The sequence below is a fragment of the Bidens hawaiensis genome, unplaced genomic scaffold (assembly GCF_021521415.1).
Source record: "Bidens hawaiensis isolate Kalapana, Puna unplaced genomic scaffold, B.hawaiensis_p1.1 tig00020440_1, whole genome shotgun sequence".
NCBI lineage: Eukaryota > Viridiplantae > Streptophyta > Magnoliopsida > Asterales > Asteraceae > Bidens > Bidens hawaiensis.
In genome coordinates, this window is record NW_027493121.1 from 73,162 (window position 1) to 90,728 (window position 17,567).

General features: G+C 42.1%; 1 protein-coding gene across 1 annotated transcript; it reads right to left on the reverse strand.

Moving 5' to 3' along the window:
• Window positions 1-800: 800 nt before the first annotated feature.
• Window positions 801-16,339, reverse strand: LOC143560745 (LOB domain-containing protein 30-like). Its single transcript, XM_077048976.1, has 2 exons — window positions 15,971-16,339; window positions 801-1,492 (listed from the first exon to the last, which is right to left on the reverse strand). The coding sequence occupies exons 1-2, from the start codon at window positions 16,307-16,309 to the stop codon at window positions 1,094-1,096; spliced, it is 738 nt and encodes a 245-aa protein (XP_076905091.1). The 5' UTR covers window positions 16,310-16,339; the 3' UTR covers window positions 801-1,093.
• Window positions 16,340-17,567: the final 1,228 nt, after the last annotated feature.

Sequence of the window (17,567 nt, forward strand, 5' to 3'; positions counted from 1 at the left end):
AAAAATAGTTTGCGAGTAACCTAATTAAAACAAATAAAGTTAGCGTAACCTAATTGATACAATGGTTAAAGTTAGTTACAATTCTACAAATTTTTCCCATATATTGTTTATTAACACTATACACATATATAGCCGGAATAAGTGAATAACACCAGAGCTTTTAAGCTAATTCATTTGCAAACATTTTATATTTTACCAATGAATGATCTTTTCTATATAAACGGCCATATGGCTGTCCGCTATTCGGTTTCAAACCAAAAACCTAACTGAAGTGAAACCGTCTAAATCTGAACGGAATTATATACTTGGTTGTTTTAACGATTCTAAACCGAAATCAAATTAGGTAATCGGTTTTCGGTTTTGATCAATTCAACTTGATTAATTTTAACCATGAAAGTGAATTCATAACCAAGGAAATCAAATCGAGCAACCAGAGCAGCCCGAAAACCAAACCGATGGTTTTGATCAATTCAACTTGATTAATTTTAACCATGAAAGTGAATTCATAACCAAGGAAATCAAATCGAGAACCAGAGCAGCCTGAAAACCAAACCGATGGTTTTGATCAATTCAACTTGATTAATTTTAACTATGAAAGTGAATTCATAACCAAGGAAATCAAATCGAGCAACCAGAGCAGCCCGAAAACCAAACCGATAATTAGCACCTTGTTAAAAAATGAGTTTTTCAATTTGAAACATAAACCAAAGTGAGTTCAAACTTCAGTTTCGGTTTGGTTTTTAACACATTGAATTTGGTTAGGTTTTCAGTTTAGAACAAAAAAATTCCAAACGAAGTAAACCGAAACCCGAATTCATGAACACATTTGTACAAAAGGTTGTCAGAATAATATTTTTTGAAAAAAGTTACCATAATAATATTCAAGAATGGATGTATGAATCCTAAGCAAAATTCATACCAAGTACCATATTAAAAAAAAGCAAGCATGCAAATAAGAATATATATCAATCTAATGATACCATGCATGCAATTATTAAGATCATTCGCCCATCCAAACTCCCACAAAATAACAAAAACCATGTCTTAGATTATGTCTTAGCCAAAATATATCATTAAAAAGCAAACTCTCATCTTACTGCCGCAAAGATGAACCTTCAGTTTTGCATGCTCCTGGTCCTGCACTAGCATTACCTCGCCTCTGCATATGCTCCCTGGCCAGCTCTTGAAAGTCACCGCTTCCGCCCTGTGCTTGCGGCAAGTCAGCCGGAGCTTGGGCGGCCCCATAACTCATGAACTGGCGGGGATCCATCGGCCTCATTTGTGGTTGCATGGTCCATGAGGCCGGTGGAACCATTGGCTCAACAAGTGATGACATGTCATAGGCTCCAAGGTATGCTGAGGCGTCTCTGATGGGTATCCCGGGTGGAGGAGTTGCTTGTTGCGGTGGCGGAGGCGGTGGGGGGATTGCTCCTTCACGGGCTACAGGTAGGTGGGCTTGACAGTAAGAGAGCTCAGTTTGTAAATTCACCAGCTGTTTCAATAAATGAAATTTGATGTTTTAATTATTAATCAGTAAAATATCAATACAAAGTTTTGGTATAAGCTAGTTTCAAATTATTATGTGAAGTATATAAAAGTCAGATAAAAGAATCATAGTAACATATAATTAATTAATTAGTGTCCTATGAACTATGCAAATTTCCCCCAAGGTATCAGTTATTCTAAGGGAGAACTCAATGATACATAAAAAGGGATTATGTATAGAAACTCTAGTCACAATTCCATTAAACATGCATATTAAAAAAAGATAAACACAATGTTTTAAAAACCGGTATATGAACCTTACCGCGTCGGTTTCAGAAATGGTACAAGTAGTTGTATTGGGCGGTTGAACTGGGTTGATTAGTTAATCCTATAATTCTATAAAAATAAAACTTTAACTTTAAAAAAATATACAAAAGTATATGATTACATGGTATAGAAAAGACCGCTAGGTTGAAACTAATTGACTTGATGGTATATATAGGCTAGACTGCTAGATTAAAACTATCAATTGGAGGCAAAATATGAACCGCTAAAAGTCTTTGGTCTAAAGGCTAAACAATATTGGGCTTAAACCTGGGATGGGAAAAACGGGTATTGGTATCGGTACCGAATCGGTATCAAGTTTTGAGTTTCGAGTAGCGATGAGTATTTTCGATACCGGTACCGAATCAGTACCAAGTTTTTAGTTTTCGGTATCGGTACGGTACCGGTACCGGTATCAGATATTTTGAATTTTCGGGATAGGTACCGGTACCATCCCGAGCTCATCCCTAGTTTCGAGTACCGGTACGGTACCGGTATTCCCGCAATTTGCCTTCAATACCGCATCATATTGGTACCGAACCGAACATTTCGGTACCAATACCTGCTCATCCCTAGCTTAAACCAGTATTGTGGTATAAACCAGTAATACCGACGGTTCATATAACTATTGTTCGCCCAATTTAATGGACTAAAACGTAACGAACTTGCCCAGCATTTGGTTATGCCGGTTTTTAAAACATCATATAAATGCGTTAACACGGTAACAATTACACTTGTTAATATTGGAGAAATCGTAACAGTTTCATTAACCCAAAAGTTGGCCAATTACTATTTACATATATACAGTAGTATTCAATTCATCAAAGAGCTTTCTTTTATTTTGACCACGAACTATGGACAATGCCAATATTGGTTTTGGGACCGCTTAGTTCAAATGTTGTAAGTTAATATCTGACACATTTAAATTCTCAATCGAATTACAAAATTAGGCGTATATTGCATACACCGGTTATTCTAACTTTATCAGATACAAATCAAAACTAAATTCGTGCTCCAAAGTCCAAACAAAAAAACTTGAAAACTAACGGATATAACAGTGTAAGATGAGGCTATGTTTGTGTGTTAAGTAATCCGATTAAATAAAGTGGTCTATGTGTTTGATTTGAAAATTTGGCTTAGGATTACGTTAGTAATTATAACTTCCTAGGTTAGTCCTACGATTAATTATTTGCCTTTTCTCATACTAAAGGTCAACCAATGTCAGATTCATAAGAAAAATTCACGGGTATCTTATGGACCAAGGGGCAACACGTATCCTAATATTTACTTAGAGGTAATGGAGAAGAAAAAAAATTGTATCGATTTTGCATTTTGCCGTGAAAGCTGAGGGATGTTCTTGGGTTTAAGTCCAGCATGTGATAAAATAGGGGTTCTAGGTTGAGATAGGAGGTTTTCTTACTTATGGTAGATTTCCTCCTAAGTGTGGTCTCCGGTACTCAGTGAATGGTGATGAATTGATGATCGGATGAGCCAGTGACTTGTCAATGATCCATATGGCCGTTTAAAAAAAGTTATGCTAAATTTTTAATGGACAGAAAAAAGCAAATCATGAGTGAACACAAAAGGCCGACAATCTCCTTGAAATAGAGAGGAAATAGGTTTTTAGTTGACATGGAAGCCGACCAAATTAAGCTATCGTTATTATTCAATCAAACACTTCCTTTTTTCATTGATTTCATCATTCTCATTATTTACAAATTAATAAACTATTCGTATTTGTTTTGGAAGCATTGAGGGATGGCCGTTCGAGTCATGTTCTCACCCGGTTTTACCGGCTCCTCGCCGTCGTGCCGTTTGGCGGGCGTGGGGGTCGGGTTTTATCCAGGGAATCCCTCAATAGGTGGACCGCTAGGGTCTCCGTCCGTCCGGACTCGTGGCCGGCTCGGGCTACCTTTAGGCAATGGGGGTCGCGTACAGAGTACCCGGCGTTACTTAATTAATCGTTCAAAAAAAAAACTAGTTTCTATGTTTGTCAATAGGGTTGATGATCTATTGGTAAAGAAATAGGAGGTTTTGGATTTAAGTCCAATGAGACTCCGGATAACAGAAATTAGACATTCAGAAAATAGGAAAGCTAGTTTCTACCTTCTGTTGATGAAAAATAAGTCGGAAATCAAAACATCATATTAGTTAATTGAAGAAACACTAATCGACCCCGGGCAGATTACGGATAATCTGGGGGTTAAATAGATGTTTCCCACGAGGGGTTAGACCCGGCAAGATGGTTATTCTTCTGATAACCTGCAAAACAGACACCGTGAGCTCGTCACTGAGAAGGGGGGGGGTACCTCCTTGTGACCACCCTCCGGCGTGAGAATCAGACTAGATTGCTCTTGAATATAAGTGTATATTAAGAGAATGACTAGAGCAGATATCAGGTATAAGATATAAGATAAGATGAGATGATAATACCATTCCAATGTGTTGGGGTATTTATAGCCGAAGGTAGGTTTCCAAGAAGGTACAGCCGGCTGAATAGTGTTCATGTTCTGCCAACTGTGGGCTACGCACATGCCATGCTGGTAGTTGGTGGGTAGGCAGCGGCTGATAGTGACCAGGCTGGCTGTGTACTATTCCTGTTCCACCAACTGCAGGCTATGCACGTCCTCTGACAGGTTGGTGAGTAGGCAGCGGCTAATAGTGACATACAGTACAAGAGCGTGCTGCTCGTCATACTGTTGTCAGTGAGCTGTCGTATCTTTGGTCAGATCTTTTGTCCATACCTCGTCAGGTACAGTACAAAAGATCCTCCCGTATCGTACGGACTGGCTCATTTGGGCGGGAGTATTCCCGGCTTTGCTCATTCCTTCTTCAGGTGACATTACTGAATTATTATGAGAGCTAAGTGCCTTGTGCGTGTAGCTTTGCTGCGCAGGTAGCCTTCCCTGATGGCTTGTATCCGCAGCTCCGGGAACAGGCAGAGTACTTCACCATTGGGAGGCTTTTCCTGCGGGAACAGCTTGCGTACTGTGCGTAAGGACGTCACGTCTCTGAGCATGGTGGGTCCTGCGGATCCAGTTGGTCTCGGCGCAGACGTCCCTTTAAGTCTTGCGGGTTCAACCGCGCAGACGTCTGTTAAGGGGTCTTGCGGGTTCAATTGCGCAGACGTCCCTTTTCAAGGTGAGTCTTGCGGGTCCAACTGGTCTCTGCTGGGACCTACCTCTTCAAGTCCCCCCAGTCCAATGTTCTTCTCATGAATTGTTAATAAGTGAGGTGAACTTTTGGACTTAAACAAGGGGTTTTGAAAAGGTTTTAGTTTTAAGGTTTTCCATGGGGATTCTTCCCGCGGAAGTCCTAATGTCACGTGCAGAAATTCCCGACTTTTCTGCTTGATCTTTGGGTGTGATGCGGGTAGGTCTGTAACCTCCTCGCAAGTCAGGAGCGTTGAGTTCCACTTGTGTAGATTCTCCATGAGGTTTTGGTAGTTTTGAACATAGTGATCAATTATGTTTAAACAACCAATTCCATCTTGGAGGTTCAAACAATCTAGTTCTCGACGTTCCCGCTATGCGGGGATGTTATTCCCGTTTCCGCAAGTACTGCCCAGAAGATCCTTCTTGGTTTCAATTCCCTGCGGAGTGCTAGGTATGTGAAGGGTTTCGCCTTGACACTGTACCCGCACTCGTCTTATAGTTACTTTACTTCCAAGGTATTCCTGGCTTCAATTCCCTGCGGGTGCTAAGTATGTGAAGGGTTTTGCCTTGACACTGTACTCGCACCCGTCTTATGGTTACTTGGTTGCCGAGGTATTCTTGGCTTCAATTCCCTGCAGGTGCTAAGTATGTGAAGGGTTTTGCCTTAACACTGTACTCGCACCTGTCTTATAGTTTCTTGGTTGCCAAGGTAAGGGGTATTTTCCCGCTTACTTTTGAATCTTTTTGAAATTCGAAGAGTTGGTGAAAGGATAAGAACAGTCCAAACTGTTGAAACGTCGTCCGACGGTTTCTTCTGACAGTGTCAGGACGTGCAGGAAGTTATGGCGACGTGACAGTACATGGTCATTCCAGACGCTTTTTCAAGCGCGTGGGCGCGATTTTTCGGGCGCGTGGCCGCGAAATTAATGGCACGCGTCCTTTCAACAGCTGTTGCCAGCCTGCTCTTTGCCACGTGTCATAGTTTCATTGCACCTGCGATTTCTCTCTTCCGCATTAAATTCATCGCATTAATTGCGATGAGTATATAAAGGGGGAGTGGGTCCTTTGTAATTCACACTTTCACTTCTATCTTCTCCTTCTAAGCGATTTCCGGCGAATATTCTCTGAAATCGTTGCCTTTCATCCTTCCAGAATGTCTTCTTTTGCCGAGGAATCTGACGTGTTCGTTGAGAATCCGTCGTCCACTTCCGATAAGGATGACAAGAGTACTGCTGGCGAGTGCCAGTGTGCTCTTCCGGCCGACCTCTATCAGTACGTCGTCCGGAAGTTCATGCTCGAGCCGTTCGAGCCTGAGTTTCCGGAGCCACACCAGACGGTGTACGATGCCCCCAAGGGCAAGATAGGGGTGTACGCTGCATTCTTCGTTTATGGGAATCTCAGGTTCCCATTGACGAAGTTTGTATACCGTGTCTTGGAGAGGCACGGTGTGCATCTGACGGAGGTACACCCGATGGCGATCGCCAAGATCCGCCACTTTGAGTGGGTGTGCCTCATTCTGGGCGTGGAGCCCCACGTAGATCGGTTGATGACCTTCTACTCCTGGAGGTGTATCCAGGGGTGGTACACCTTGGTCAATCGGATCAAGGGGTTGAAGATCTGCGCTACCGAGCGCAGTCTTCGGTCGTGGAAGCGGGAGTTTTTCTTTATCTCCGCTCGCGTCGTTCCCCTTGCGATGACGTTTAAGAATGGGAGAGCACTCCCCGCCCTTCACGCCCTCAACCACCAGGAGGCGGATTGGTTCGCCAAGATCTCCCGGATCCAGACTCCGGTGTACCGCTTTGCGGAGTCTGGGATGGTGATGCTTGGGATGAGCCGGGTGTGGAAGGAGGCGTCCCAGATTCCTATCGTCCTCGAATACGGTTTGAACTCTGTCCCTTATGGTATGCTCTCTCTTCTTTGTTGATATAGGTTTTTCTTCTAACTGTTTCTTCTTTTTATTTCAGAGGGAAACGACTTGCAGTCTCTCCTGCAGCCGCGGGAGAGTGATGGTCCCGCTCGGATGGGTACTCGTGCTCTCGATGAGAACGAGTTGCCCATCTTGGAGCAAACGAGGGATCGGTTTGTGGAGGTCTACCCGCCAGGCCACCCTATTCTGAGCGCCACGCGGCCAGGTAAGGAGTTATTCAACCCTCGACCTCTCAATGCTGAAACCTCTGCTGGAATTCCTCTAATCTTGTCATCTTCTGATGAGGAATCCGCAGATGGTCCTCCGTTGGTGCGGAAAAAGAAGGCTGCCGGCGGGAATGGGAAGGCGAAGGTTGCCTCCACTGCCGATCCGGTGCATCGGTCTGATTCAGAGACCGAAAGCGAGGAGGTGGCGGGGAACCCTGGTGGTGATAAGACCACTGCTCCGGAAGCTGAGACGACTGTCACCTCCGAGCAGCCCAGGACGACGACGGTGAGCGGCGTGAAGAGGCCGGCTCCATCGGGTTCGTCCCCGCCTGTTCGCACTTTTAGGCTCAAGAAAACCCGTAAGTACAAACTTCCTTTACTTTTAACTTCATATCTTTCCGTCATTATACTTATATCTTCTTTGTACAGGCGTGGATGCTACCGCATTCCAGGGTGGAGCGGGGAGGAGCACCTCCGGACCCATGACGGTAGGCTTGGTCAACCTACCTGAGGCGACGACCCAGGCGGCTGCGCCTGCTTCAGTTGGTTCAGTTGCTCACCCAGTTGAGCCAACTGTTCCAACTGTGACGACATCTCCGCCGGCTGTCAGTGCCATATTTACTGATTCTTTCACTGAGCCGGCGGTGAATGTTTCTGTGGATTCTTCCGCAGCCACGGCCGCCGTTGTGAGTTCACCTCCGCCGGTTTCTACCACGGCGGCTTCCGCAATGCCTCCTCCGGCGCCGGCGACTGCGGCCGGTCCTTCAGGTATGTCCGGGGTTGGGGCGTCAAGCCAATCTCTGCCTCCTTCCCATCTGTCTGACCTCTTGGATGGATATCCGTTAGGTTCGGGTGATGGGTTTGGCGGCTACAGGCCTGTCGTCGACCCTACAGGTGCGTAGGGTTATTTTGGCCTTTATTTTATATATATATTTTTTTATATCATCTTTTCCTAACTGCTTTTTGCTTTTGCAGTGTCGGATTCCAATGAAGTGTATGTTCCACGATGGAACATCCGCCGAGGAACAACCCTTCGCACGCCTGTGGAGTGCGTGGAGTGGGCTCGTCACGCAGCTCCCAGTGGTGCGTTGGGGGAAGCAATGGCTAGCTACCAGGAGGGTAGGCTAACCAATGAGCTTCGGATTCTCCTGGCCCGGATGCAGCCGCGCGTCGAGCTGCTTTGTGGTGAAAACGACAAGTTAAAAGCAGCTCGTATCCAAGAAGTAGCTCAGGCGCGGGCTGTCCGGGAGTAGAACAAGAGGCTTACCGCAGTGGCTGCGGAAAAGGAGAAGGCCTTCAAGGCCCTCGAGGTTGAAGTTCAGGCCCGGCTTGAGGCCCGTTCCAAGGCTGCCCAAGCTGTTAACAGCTTCGGCTGGCTAAGGAAACTGCCTGGAATGCAACTGAGAGGGCCACCAAGGCTGAAGCTGTTGCTGAGCCTCTACGCATTGAGAATGAGGAGCTTAAAGCCAAGCTAGAGAGGCTTCAGCAGGCTCATGATGCCTTGGCTATGGAAGACGCCAAGAAGCTCCAAGAGATCTTGGACCAGAGGGGCGTGCTTGACCACACTGAGCGGAAGCTAAAGGGCGTTGAAGAGGCTGCTGCTAAGGAAGTGTTGCTCGCCAACCTTAACAAAAGTGAAGCCGAACGCGCCCGTAACCAAGCTCAAGCCGCCCTCCAGGAAGCTCTGGTTGCCAAGGAATGGCTTCTTCGAGAAGCGTTGTCTCAGGTATGCGTAATTTCATAATATCTTTACGCTTTTCTTTGTAAATAGAAAAGGTTTTGATACTTGTATTTTTCTTGTAGGTTGTGCATCGAGTCTTCACGGACACATCATACGACGATGCCATGAGCGCAGCCCTCAACGCTTCTCATGAGGATGGGGAAAAGGCCGGCTTCCTGCTTGGTCTAGGGTTCGTTGAGAAAGGCATCCCGCCTTCCAACTTCCCTTTATATGATGTGGATACTGAAGCTGTTTATGACCAAGCAGTGAACCAGTATGCCGCCTTCCTGCATCCGGTGGTGGAGAAGGTGAACGAAGTTGCTGCTGCTGATGATGGGCTAGCCATTCTAAAGACCTTCCTTGAACCGCCACAGCCAACTGATGGTGCGGGTACAAGTGGGTTTGGAGGGAGTGGTCCTGAAGCTTGAACCTTAAGATCCCTTCCCACTGTTAGGATAGGTTTACATTGTATAGATTTATATTCATGTAGGCGGGTAGTTACCCGGCCATTCTTGTAATGTTTGAATAATTATGAAATATAAATCTTTGTGCGGGTAAGACCGCTACATTCACTGGATGACTTGCTTTATAAACGTTATATGATTTGCTCATGCATACTTTAGTTTAAATTAGCAACTTTCCAAGTGTTTAGAATAAGTTAACCTTTGAACGTGGTAGATAATAGGTTGAAGTTTTGCTTCCTCCTTCGTGATTGTGCGGGTAAGACCGTCACTTGCACTTAGTAGGATGGCTAAACTTTACCTATATCTGACCTGCGTGGAGGTTTTCCTCATCTTTTCGTTTGAAATTTTTTAAGTGTTTGGAATAAGTTAACCTTTGAACGTGGTAGATAATAGGTTGAAGTTTTGCTTCCTCCTTCATGATTGTGCGGGTAAAACCGTCACTTGCACTTGGTAGGATGGCTAAACTTCACCTATATCTGACCTGCGTGGAGGTTTTCCTCATCCTTTAGAAATTTTCTAAGTATTTTGAATAGGTTAACCGTTCGACGCGTGGTTGTCAATAGGTTAGTTCGGTTTCTTCTATCATGATTTGTGCGGTTAGGACCGGCACTTTCATTTAGTGGGATCGCCAAACTTTACCTATGACTGACCTGCGTGAAGGTTTGTCGTTTTGTGTTTATGCGGGTTTTGCCGCCTTCCACAAGCAACGACTTCTTTACACTTATTTATGCGGTGAAAACCGGCATCAGTGTTTTGAATAAATTAACCGTTCGACGCGCGGTTGTCAATAGGTTAGTTCGGTTTCCTCTATCATGATTTGTGCGGTTAGGACCGGCACTTTCATTTAGTGGGATCACCAAACTTTACCTATGACTAACCTGCGTGAAGGTTTGCCGTTTTGTGTTTATGCGGGTTTTACCGCCTTCCACAAGCAATGACTTCTTTACACTTATTTATGCGGTGAAAACAGGCATCAGTGTTTTGAATAAATTAACCGTTCGACGCGCGGTTGTCAATAGGTTAGTTCGGTTTCCTCTATCATGATTTGTGCGGTTAGGACCGGCACTTTCATTTAGTGGGATGACCAAACTTCACCTATGACTGACCTGCGTGAAGGTTTGCCGTTTTTGTGTTTATACGGGTTTTGCCGCCTTCCACAAGCAACGATTTCCCCACTTATGTATGCGGTGAAGACCGGCATATCAGTGTGGAAAGTTCATAAGTATAAATGTAAGATCATCAGCATCTATGTTCTAAGGAGAATCATTTCCATTAGAAGTGGCTCTGGGCCTTTTCTTTACAAATTTGGAATTGATCTACATGCAAATTGTGTAATTGAGCTCCCTTCCATGTTGTTGGGATGGGAGTGCCATCGAGCCGATATGCACCTGGTTCGGGATCTCGTTGTTTACGCAGTATGTAGTCTCCAACATTAAAGCTGCAATTTTATTCGTGTTTTCCCCAACTGGGGTTCTACACGCATCAGCCTGCTCAGCGTTCGTTACGCCACGAGGTGCGCGAGCGTCCCATCTCTGACAAATGCTTCGACGATGTCCTTCACGTCTGTGCATTCTTCAGTGTTGTGGCCTTTTGTCCTGTGAAAGTCACAGTATTTGCTCCGATCAGCATTGTGACGATGTCGGATTATTGGAGCCTTTGGCCATGTGAGCTCCTCAGTGGCGAATATCTCGGTGACGCTTTTGGTGAGTGGCGTCCATCTGGAGTTCTGGTTTGACTGTACGTTATCCCTTCCGCCTAACCGATGTTGCAAGCCGGATGAGGTGTCAAAGTTTACCCTTGACTGCCAAATGCCTAGCTTCCGCTTTTTGTTTAGTCGAGCGGTAAGGACGTTGTCTTCTTTTGTTTTATGGGTGTAGAGGTTTGTGCTCTGGGGGAGATCTCTACCCAGTTGCTTCTCCGTTTACGCAAAGCGTTTAGCTGCTGTCATAATGGCATCCCATGTGGATGGCATGCCATCTTTACCCGTTAAGGTGCGGATGAGCTCTGGGTCATTCGCGCCCTGGATGAAAGCAGCGCGAACAAGATCTTCGCTAATATTACCCAGACTTAGCTTCTTTGAGTTGAAGCGAGTGATGAAGTCTGGCAAAGATTCATCTTCCTCTCGAATGCAATTGAGGATTGTCCATTGCTCTTCGGTATACTTTCTTTGTTGGCTGAAGTGTTAGCTAAACTTCTGCTGGAAGTCTGCCCAATCGTAGATGTGGTGGACCGGTAGACGATCGAACCACGCTCTAGCTGCCCCAACAAGCGTCATTTGGAACATGTAACACCACGTAGGTTCCGTCCAACTACTGACGGTTGCCCCCGCAATGAACCTGTTCAAATGATCGTCTGGATCAGATATACCATCGTAAGTGCCGATGCTGGACATCTGTTTGGCACTTTTCGGGGCGATTGCTTCCGCAATGTCCCTTGCAAATTTGGACGTTCCCGCCTTTGCAGCAGTTGGTGTAAATGTTTTGGAGAAGTCACGTGGGTTTCCACCCGCGCTTTTTGGTTTGAAGGTTTCTCCAAAATGCCTTCTCGGTTGGGAGTCCGTTTCCTTACGCTTCCCTTTCGCCCTATGACGAGGGTTTGCGTCACTATCGGATTCCTCCGAATCATCGTCCAGGTACTCTACTAATTCATCAGCCTGTTGGAGTGAACGTAAGCGTTCATCCAACTCAGCTTGGAATTCTTTTTGACGTGCTCCCGCCCACGCTTTAACTTCATCGAGTGTTTGGCGGGGGAGCCTCGTTCGTTGTCTCTCTAACTGGGTATCGGTGAATCCCAGTGAGCGATTATTTACTGCACTTGCCCCAGCTCGGGTAACTAGGGTAGTGTTCGTAAAATTTACTGCACTTGCCCCGGCTTGGGTAACCGGGGTAGTGTTCGTAAAAACTGTGTAGTCGCCGGTATTCCCCACAGTAGCTGGGGTTGTGGTTACCGGAGTTTCTTTAACCATCTTTCCAGAAGTTTTGAGAACTGAAGGATTAAGTTCTAGCTTTTATGCACGGATGGCGCCAATGAAGAAACACTAATCGACCCCGGGCATATTACGGATAATCTGGGGGTTAAATAGATGTTTCCCACGAGGGGTTAGACCCGGCAAGATGGTTATTCTTCTGATAACCTGCAAAACAGACACCGTGAGCTCGTCACTGAGAAGGGGGGGGGGTACCTCCTTGTGACCACCCTCCGGCGTGAGAATCAGACTAGATTGCTCTTGAATATAAGTGTATATTAAGAGAATGACTAGAGCAGATATCAGGTATAATATATAAGATAAGATGAGATGATAATACCATTCCAAGGTGTTGGAGTATTTATAGCCGAAGGTAGGTTTCCAAGAAGGTACAGCCGGCTGAATAGTGTTCCTGTTCTGCCAACTGTGGGCTACGCACATGCCATGCTGGTAGTTGGTGGGTAGGCAGCAGCTGATAGTGACCAGGCCGGCTGTGTACTATTCCTGTTCCACCAACTGCAGGCTATGCACGTCCTCCGACAGGTTGGTGAGTAGGCAGCGGCTAATAGTGACATACAGTACAAGAGCGTGCTGCTCGTCATACTGTTTTCAGTGAGCTGTCGTATCTTTGGTCAGATCTTTTGTCCATACCTCGTCAGGTACAGTACAAAAGATCCTCCCGTATCGTACGGACTGGCTCATTTGGGCGGGAGTATTCTCGGCTTTGCTCATTCCTTCTTCAGGTGACATTACTGAATTATTATGAGAGCTAAGTGCCTTGTGCGTGTAGCTTTGCTGCGCAGGTAGCCTTCCCTGATGGCTTGTATCCGCAGCTCCGGGAACAGGCAGAGTACTTCACCATTGGGAGGCTTTTCCTGCGGGAACAGCTTGCGTACTGCGCGTAAGGACGTCACGTCTCTGAGCATGGTGGGTCCTGCGGATCCAGTTGGTCTCGGCGCAGACGTCCCTTTAAGTTAAGTCTTGCGGGTTCAACTGCGCAGACGTCCGTTAAGGAGTCTTGCGGGTTCAATTGCGCAGACGTCCCTTTTCAATGTGAGTCTTGCGGGTCCAACTGGTCTCTGCTGGGACCTACCTCTTCATTAATCATATTTTGTTTTTTCTTTTTTTTTTAAATAACCATTTAAAATGTACTCTGGCCCAGTAAATGAATTGCATGTTTGGTGAAATGTTAGTGAACCGTTCGGCTGAAAGTTCGTTTATTTAATAAACAGACGAACATAAACACGTGTTTTGTTCATTCATATATGTTCGTGAAGGTTCGTTTATGCTCGTTTATCCATGTCTGTTTATGCTTGTTTTCATAGTAAATAAAAAATAATTAAATATTATATGTATAAGTCATCTACTTGATGTTTTATATTTGTTCATTTATGTTTGTTTATGTTTGTTGTGTTCATTTATGTTTGTTCATGTATGCTCATTTATATTTGTTCAATTATGTTTGTCAAATTGTTCGTTTCGATTTAAAACGAACGAACATAAATGAGCACGATCATGTTCATTTTTCAAAATGAATGAACACGAACACATATATTTGTCCGATTAAGTGTCCTTATTCGTGTTCATGTTTATTTTAGGTTAAATGAACGAACACGAACATGTTATTGTTCGTGTTCGTGCAGTTCATTTACAGACCTACTTACTCCCCACTGACTAGACATAAACGTTAAAATACTATCGTTTATATATCGATGACGTGTCATATTCTGATTAGTAATTTTGTCACTGAAATATATATGTGATCACCAAATTGATAAGTTAAACAAATTGATAAAGTTAGAAGTAAAAATGTTTTATTTGCGTACGTATTTTAGTTTTGTAAAATAATAAATAATTAATTCAAATATACTTGTGAACTCTATGAAGGGAATGGAAAATGGGTGGTGACATTTTCATAATTACTGTTAGTAGAGTAGTAATTATACTATTACATCTTTTAAACTAGCATAATAATAGTTAAGATATATAACGTAATTACATTATTTATGATAATGCACCGTATTTATGTTTCCCTAGCTTTGCCCCGTACACTTTGCTCCGAAATATCGATTAGTACAGACCCTCAACTATTATTAGAAGAGATATAAAATATTATAGACTATAACTGTAATAATTTATCTGTTGATGTCTAATGTCTAAAGGCAATCCAAATATGATGTGATAATAAGAATTTGACATACGACACATGACAACCAGAAACCTTAAAGTTCACTCAACATGACATATATTCAAAACAAAAGAAATATATTTTATGTATCCATATAAAGATTGACCTTCAAAAATGGTTTGTACTCCTCAATATATATTTTACTTATTGATTTTATTTAAAGAGACATCCTGATAATTTTGTAAGTATTGAAAATAAAAACTACTATTTTCTTCTTATATTTAGAGTAATATAGTTGTATATTTTCTCTATATCTTTTTCAAAGAGTTTTTTGTGAAACCTCTCATGAGAAATTTCGTGTCGAAATTTAAGTGAAATGTAAGCCAGAATTATAACGTATCAACTTAGAAAGAATATTATGAGTGTGAATATTTCGCACATGTCTGGATGTCGTGTTATCCGACACATAGTTTTTCCTTGTCTCTTTTCTTATACACTAAATTTAAATTGAAATAAAATTGCACATAATCATCGGATTATGCAAATTAATGTTCGACCACTTACGTTAGAAAAACATAATCAAAGCTATTTTTTCTTTTGAAAAGCAAAATTAAGATTAAAAAATAAATTGAATGCCTGAATTAACATATTTTTTTTTAATTTAGATGCTCTATGTAAGAAGCAGTAAATGCTTTTAAATATGATCGATCATTATACATAAATTTTGTTTAGATATACATCATAATTAATAACAACTACTCAAAATTAAAATTGGTAGAATCAAACATCAAACAGATTTTGTTTTTTTGTGATTTTGCCAATTTGGAAAAAAGATAATAAAGCAACTTTCGTTCAAGAACAATTGATAACTACACTAATTAAAGATAGATAAAACTAATTACAAACTTTAATTGAATTCTAAAATAAGCGTAGTTAAACTCTTGTCAAAATATAACACAAAAAATAAAATCAAGACTTGATATATTTGTAGGCACGTATAACCTTTAACTTATTTACGTACGTATTTAAGTGAAAAAAAAAAATATTTTCAATATATAATATATATAACTTCACATTAGTATAATCTGATTTAATGAATAGGTATATTTTACTTTTATTACTATTGTTGTTGTATTATTATTATTATTATTATTATTATAAATAAAATGTAATTTGAAGTGTAGAAACACGAATATTTTAAAAGGTTGTAAAATATATTAATTGCGATGTCACATGATCTATAAATGTAACGTATAAAGGGTGACAAAAACGACAAGTTTATCATACATAACGGCAAACAGTAGCCCGGAAATTACGGTGTGATCCATCTCCTGTGTGTTAGAAGAAAAACATTATGTCGTATTGTTAACCAATGAAAACAAGAAACTAAATTTTAAACCATATTTGCATTTTCACTAAAATATATAATACGGACAAGTAACATTCTTATTGTATGAACAACAACAAAATACGATACCTTATTATATAAAAAAAGTTAATAATAATTAAAAACCTATATCAATTTAATTAATTATGTATTAAGCATAATAATAATAATAATATTATAACTTTGTAAGAAAGAAATGATAAAATTACCTGTTGTTGAAGAGCAAAGATATGAGAAACACATCCAAAGACAGGATCCCTAAGCCTTGCCTGAGCTTCATAGCAGACAGTGACGACCGCGTCATGGCGCCTATGAACCGGAATATGACCAAGGAGCTTCGAGACGTTACTCGCCCCGAAAACTTTGTGCACGGCAGCAAAATGAGCAGCACCTTGATCAGAATCAAAATAGGGTGCAAAAACACACCCTGGATTACATTTCCTCCTTAAAAACTTACAAGCACCACACGGCCCACCGCCACTAACAACACCACCGCCACCAGTACCATTGTTTCCACCACCACCATCGATGGTGGGATTCGAACTCATTTTGATGGTTAGGGTTTGTAGGTAGAGAGAGAGAGAGAGAGAGAGAGAGAGAGAGAGAGGATTGAAAGCTAATTATTTAAGATGAGAATTAAAGGGTTTATAAGAAGAAATTAAAAACGTTGAAGGCACGACGTGCAGGATGTAATTAATCCTAAATTAGATATCTTGCGTGAAGCAAACATACCACATAGCCACCTTCTTCATCTTGTGATCTTGGTTACACATGTCTCATGCTCTATTTCTCTCTCTACATATATATAGATACTCTCTCTCCTCTCTCTTATATATATGTATATGTGTGTACGTATGTATATGTTTTGATTTGATGATTGATGAGAACTGATAAGCATATGTACATAGACCCAAGATTGCTTTACAACCTAAAGATGTTATTAAAGTTCACTTTAAGCCTTTATGTTTACAAGTATTACAACTTGCACCTTGTAGTTAATGATTTATTAATAATACTCCACCAACTCTATTAGAAGTGTCAATAATAGGAACTTAAATATTAAACCTCTTGCTCACGCGCGTGGCACTATTAAACCAACGGGCATCAATGTCATACACTTCCCTCGGTAACCCGGTTGTCCATTGGTGATAGTGGTTACTGAGGTAAACATGTCTACGTTACCATAATAGTAGTATGAGTGTGAGTTATGCCTTTATATCAAGGGGTTATCGAAGGACCTTACCGAGAGTTCTACTTTAGCAAGGATTCACATAGAAAATTCTCTAGTGGTTGACATGTCTTCTATGTATGGGGCTAAGTCTACCTCGGTGGCTTGTTATGTTACCTATAGCCAAAAATATCGAAGAAAATCTATCGTTAATGATCCACATCAACCATCGCCTGAAAAACATGCCCATAAATCTTACCAGAAACCTAATAAGTTAAGTATGTTCGACAAGGTACTGAGGTAGCTCTGTGTGCAATTTTTTTTAAATGTAGCACGGATTATAAAACATGTCAAATTTTTCTATCAGTAATTCCTGCATGGAAGTAGCGACAAAAAAACTCATGTATACATACTTTGATCAGGTATAATGCAACATATAAACATGGCTTTAATATTTATTTTAACAATGATCTTTTTTAAGTATATGTAAATAGGAGCCTAGTGAGTGACCGAAGGTACAAGCAAAACAAAAATAAAGTACATCTAACATAACCAAAAAATAAAATAAACACTCACTCGTAGATCACCAACTTAGAAGCATTCTTTCAACGAGGTAGCGAGGTAGACCACATTGACCA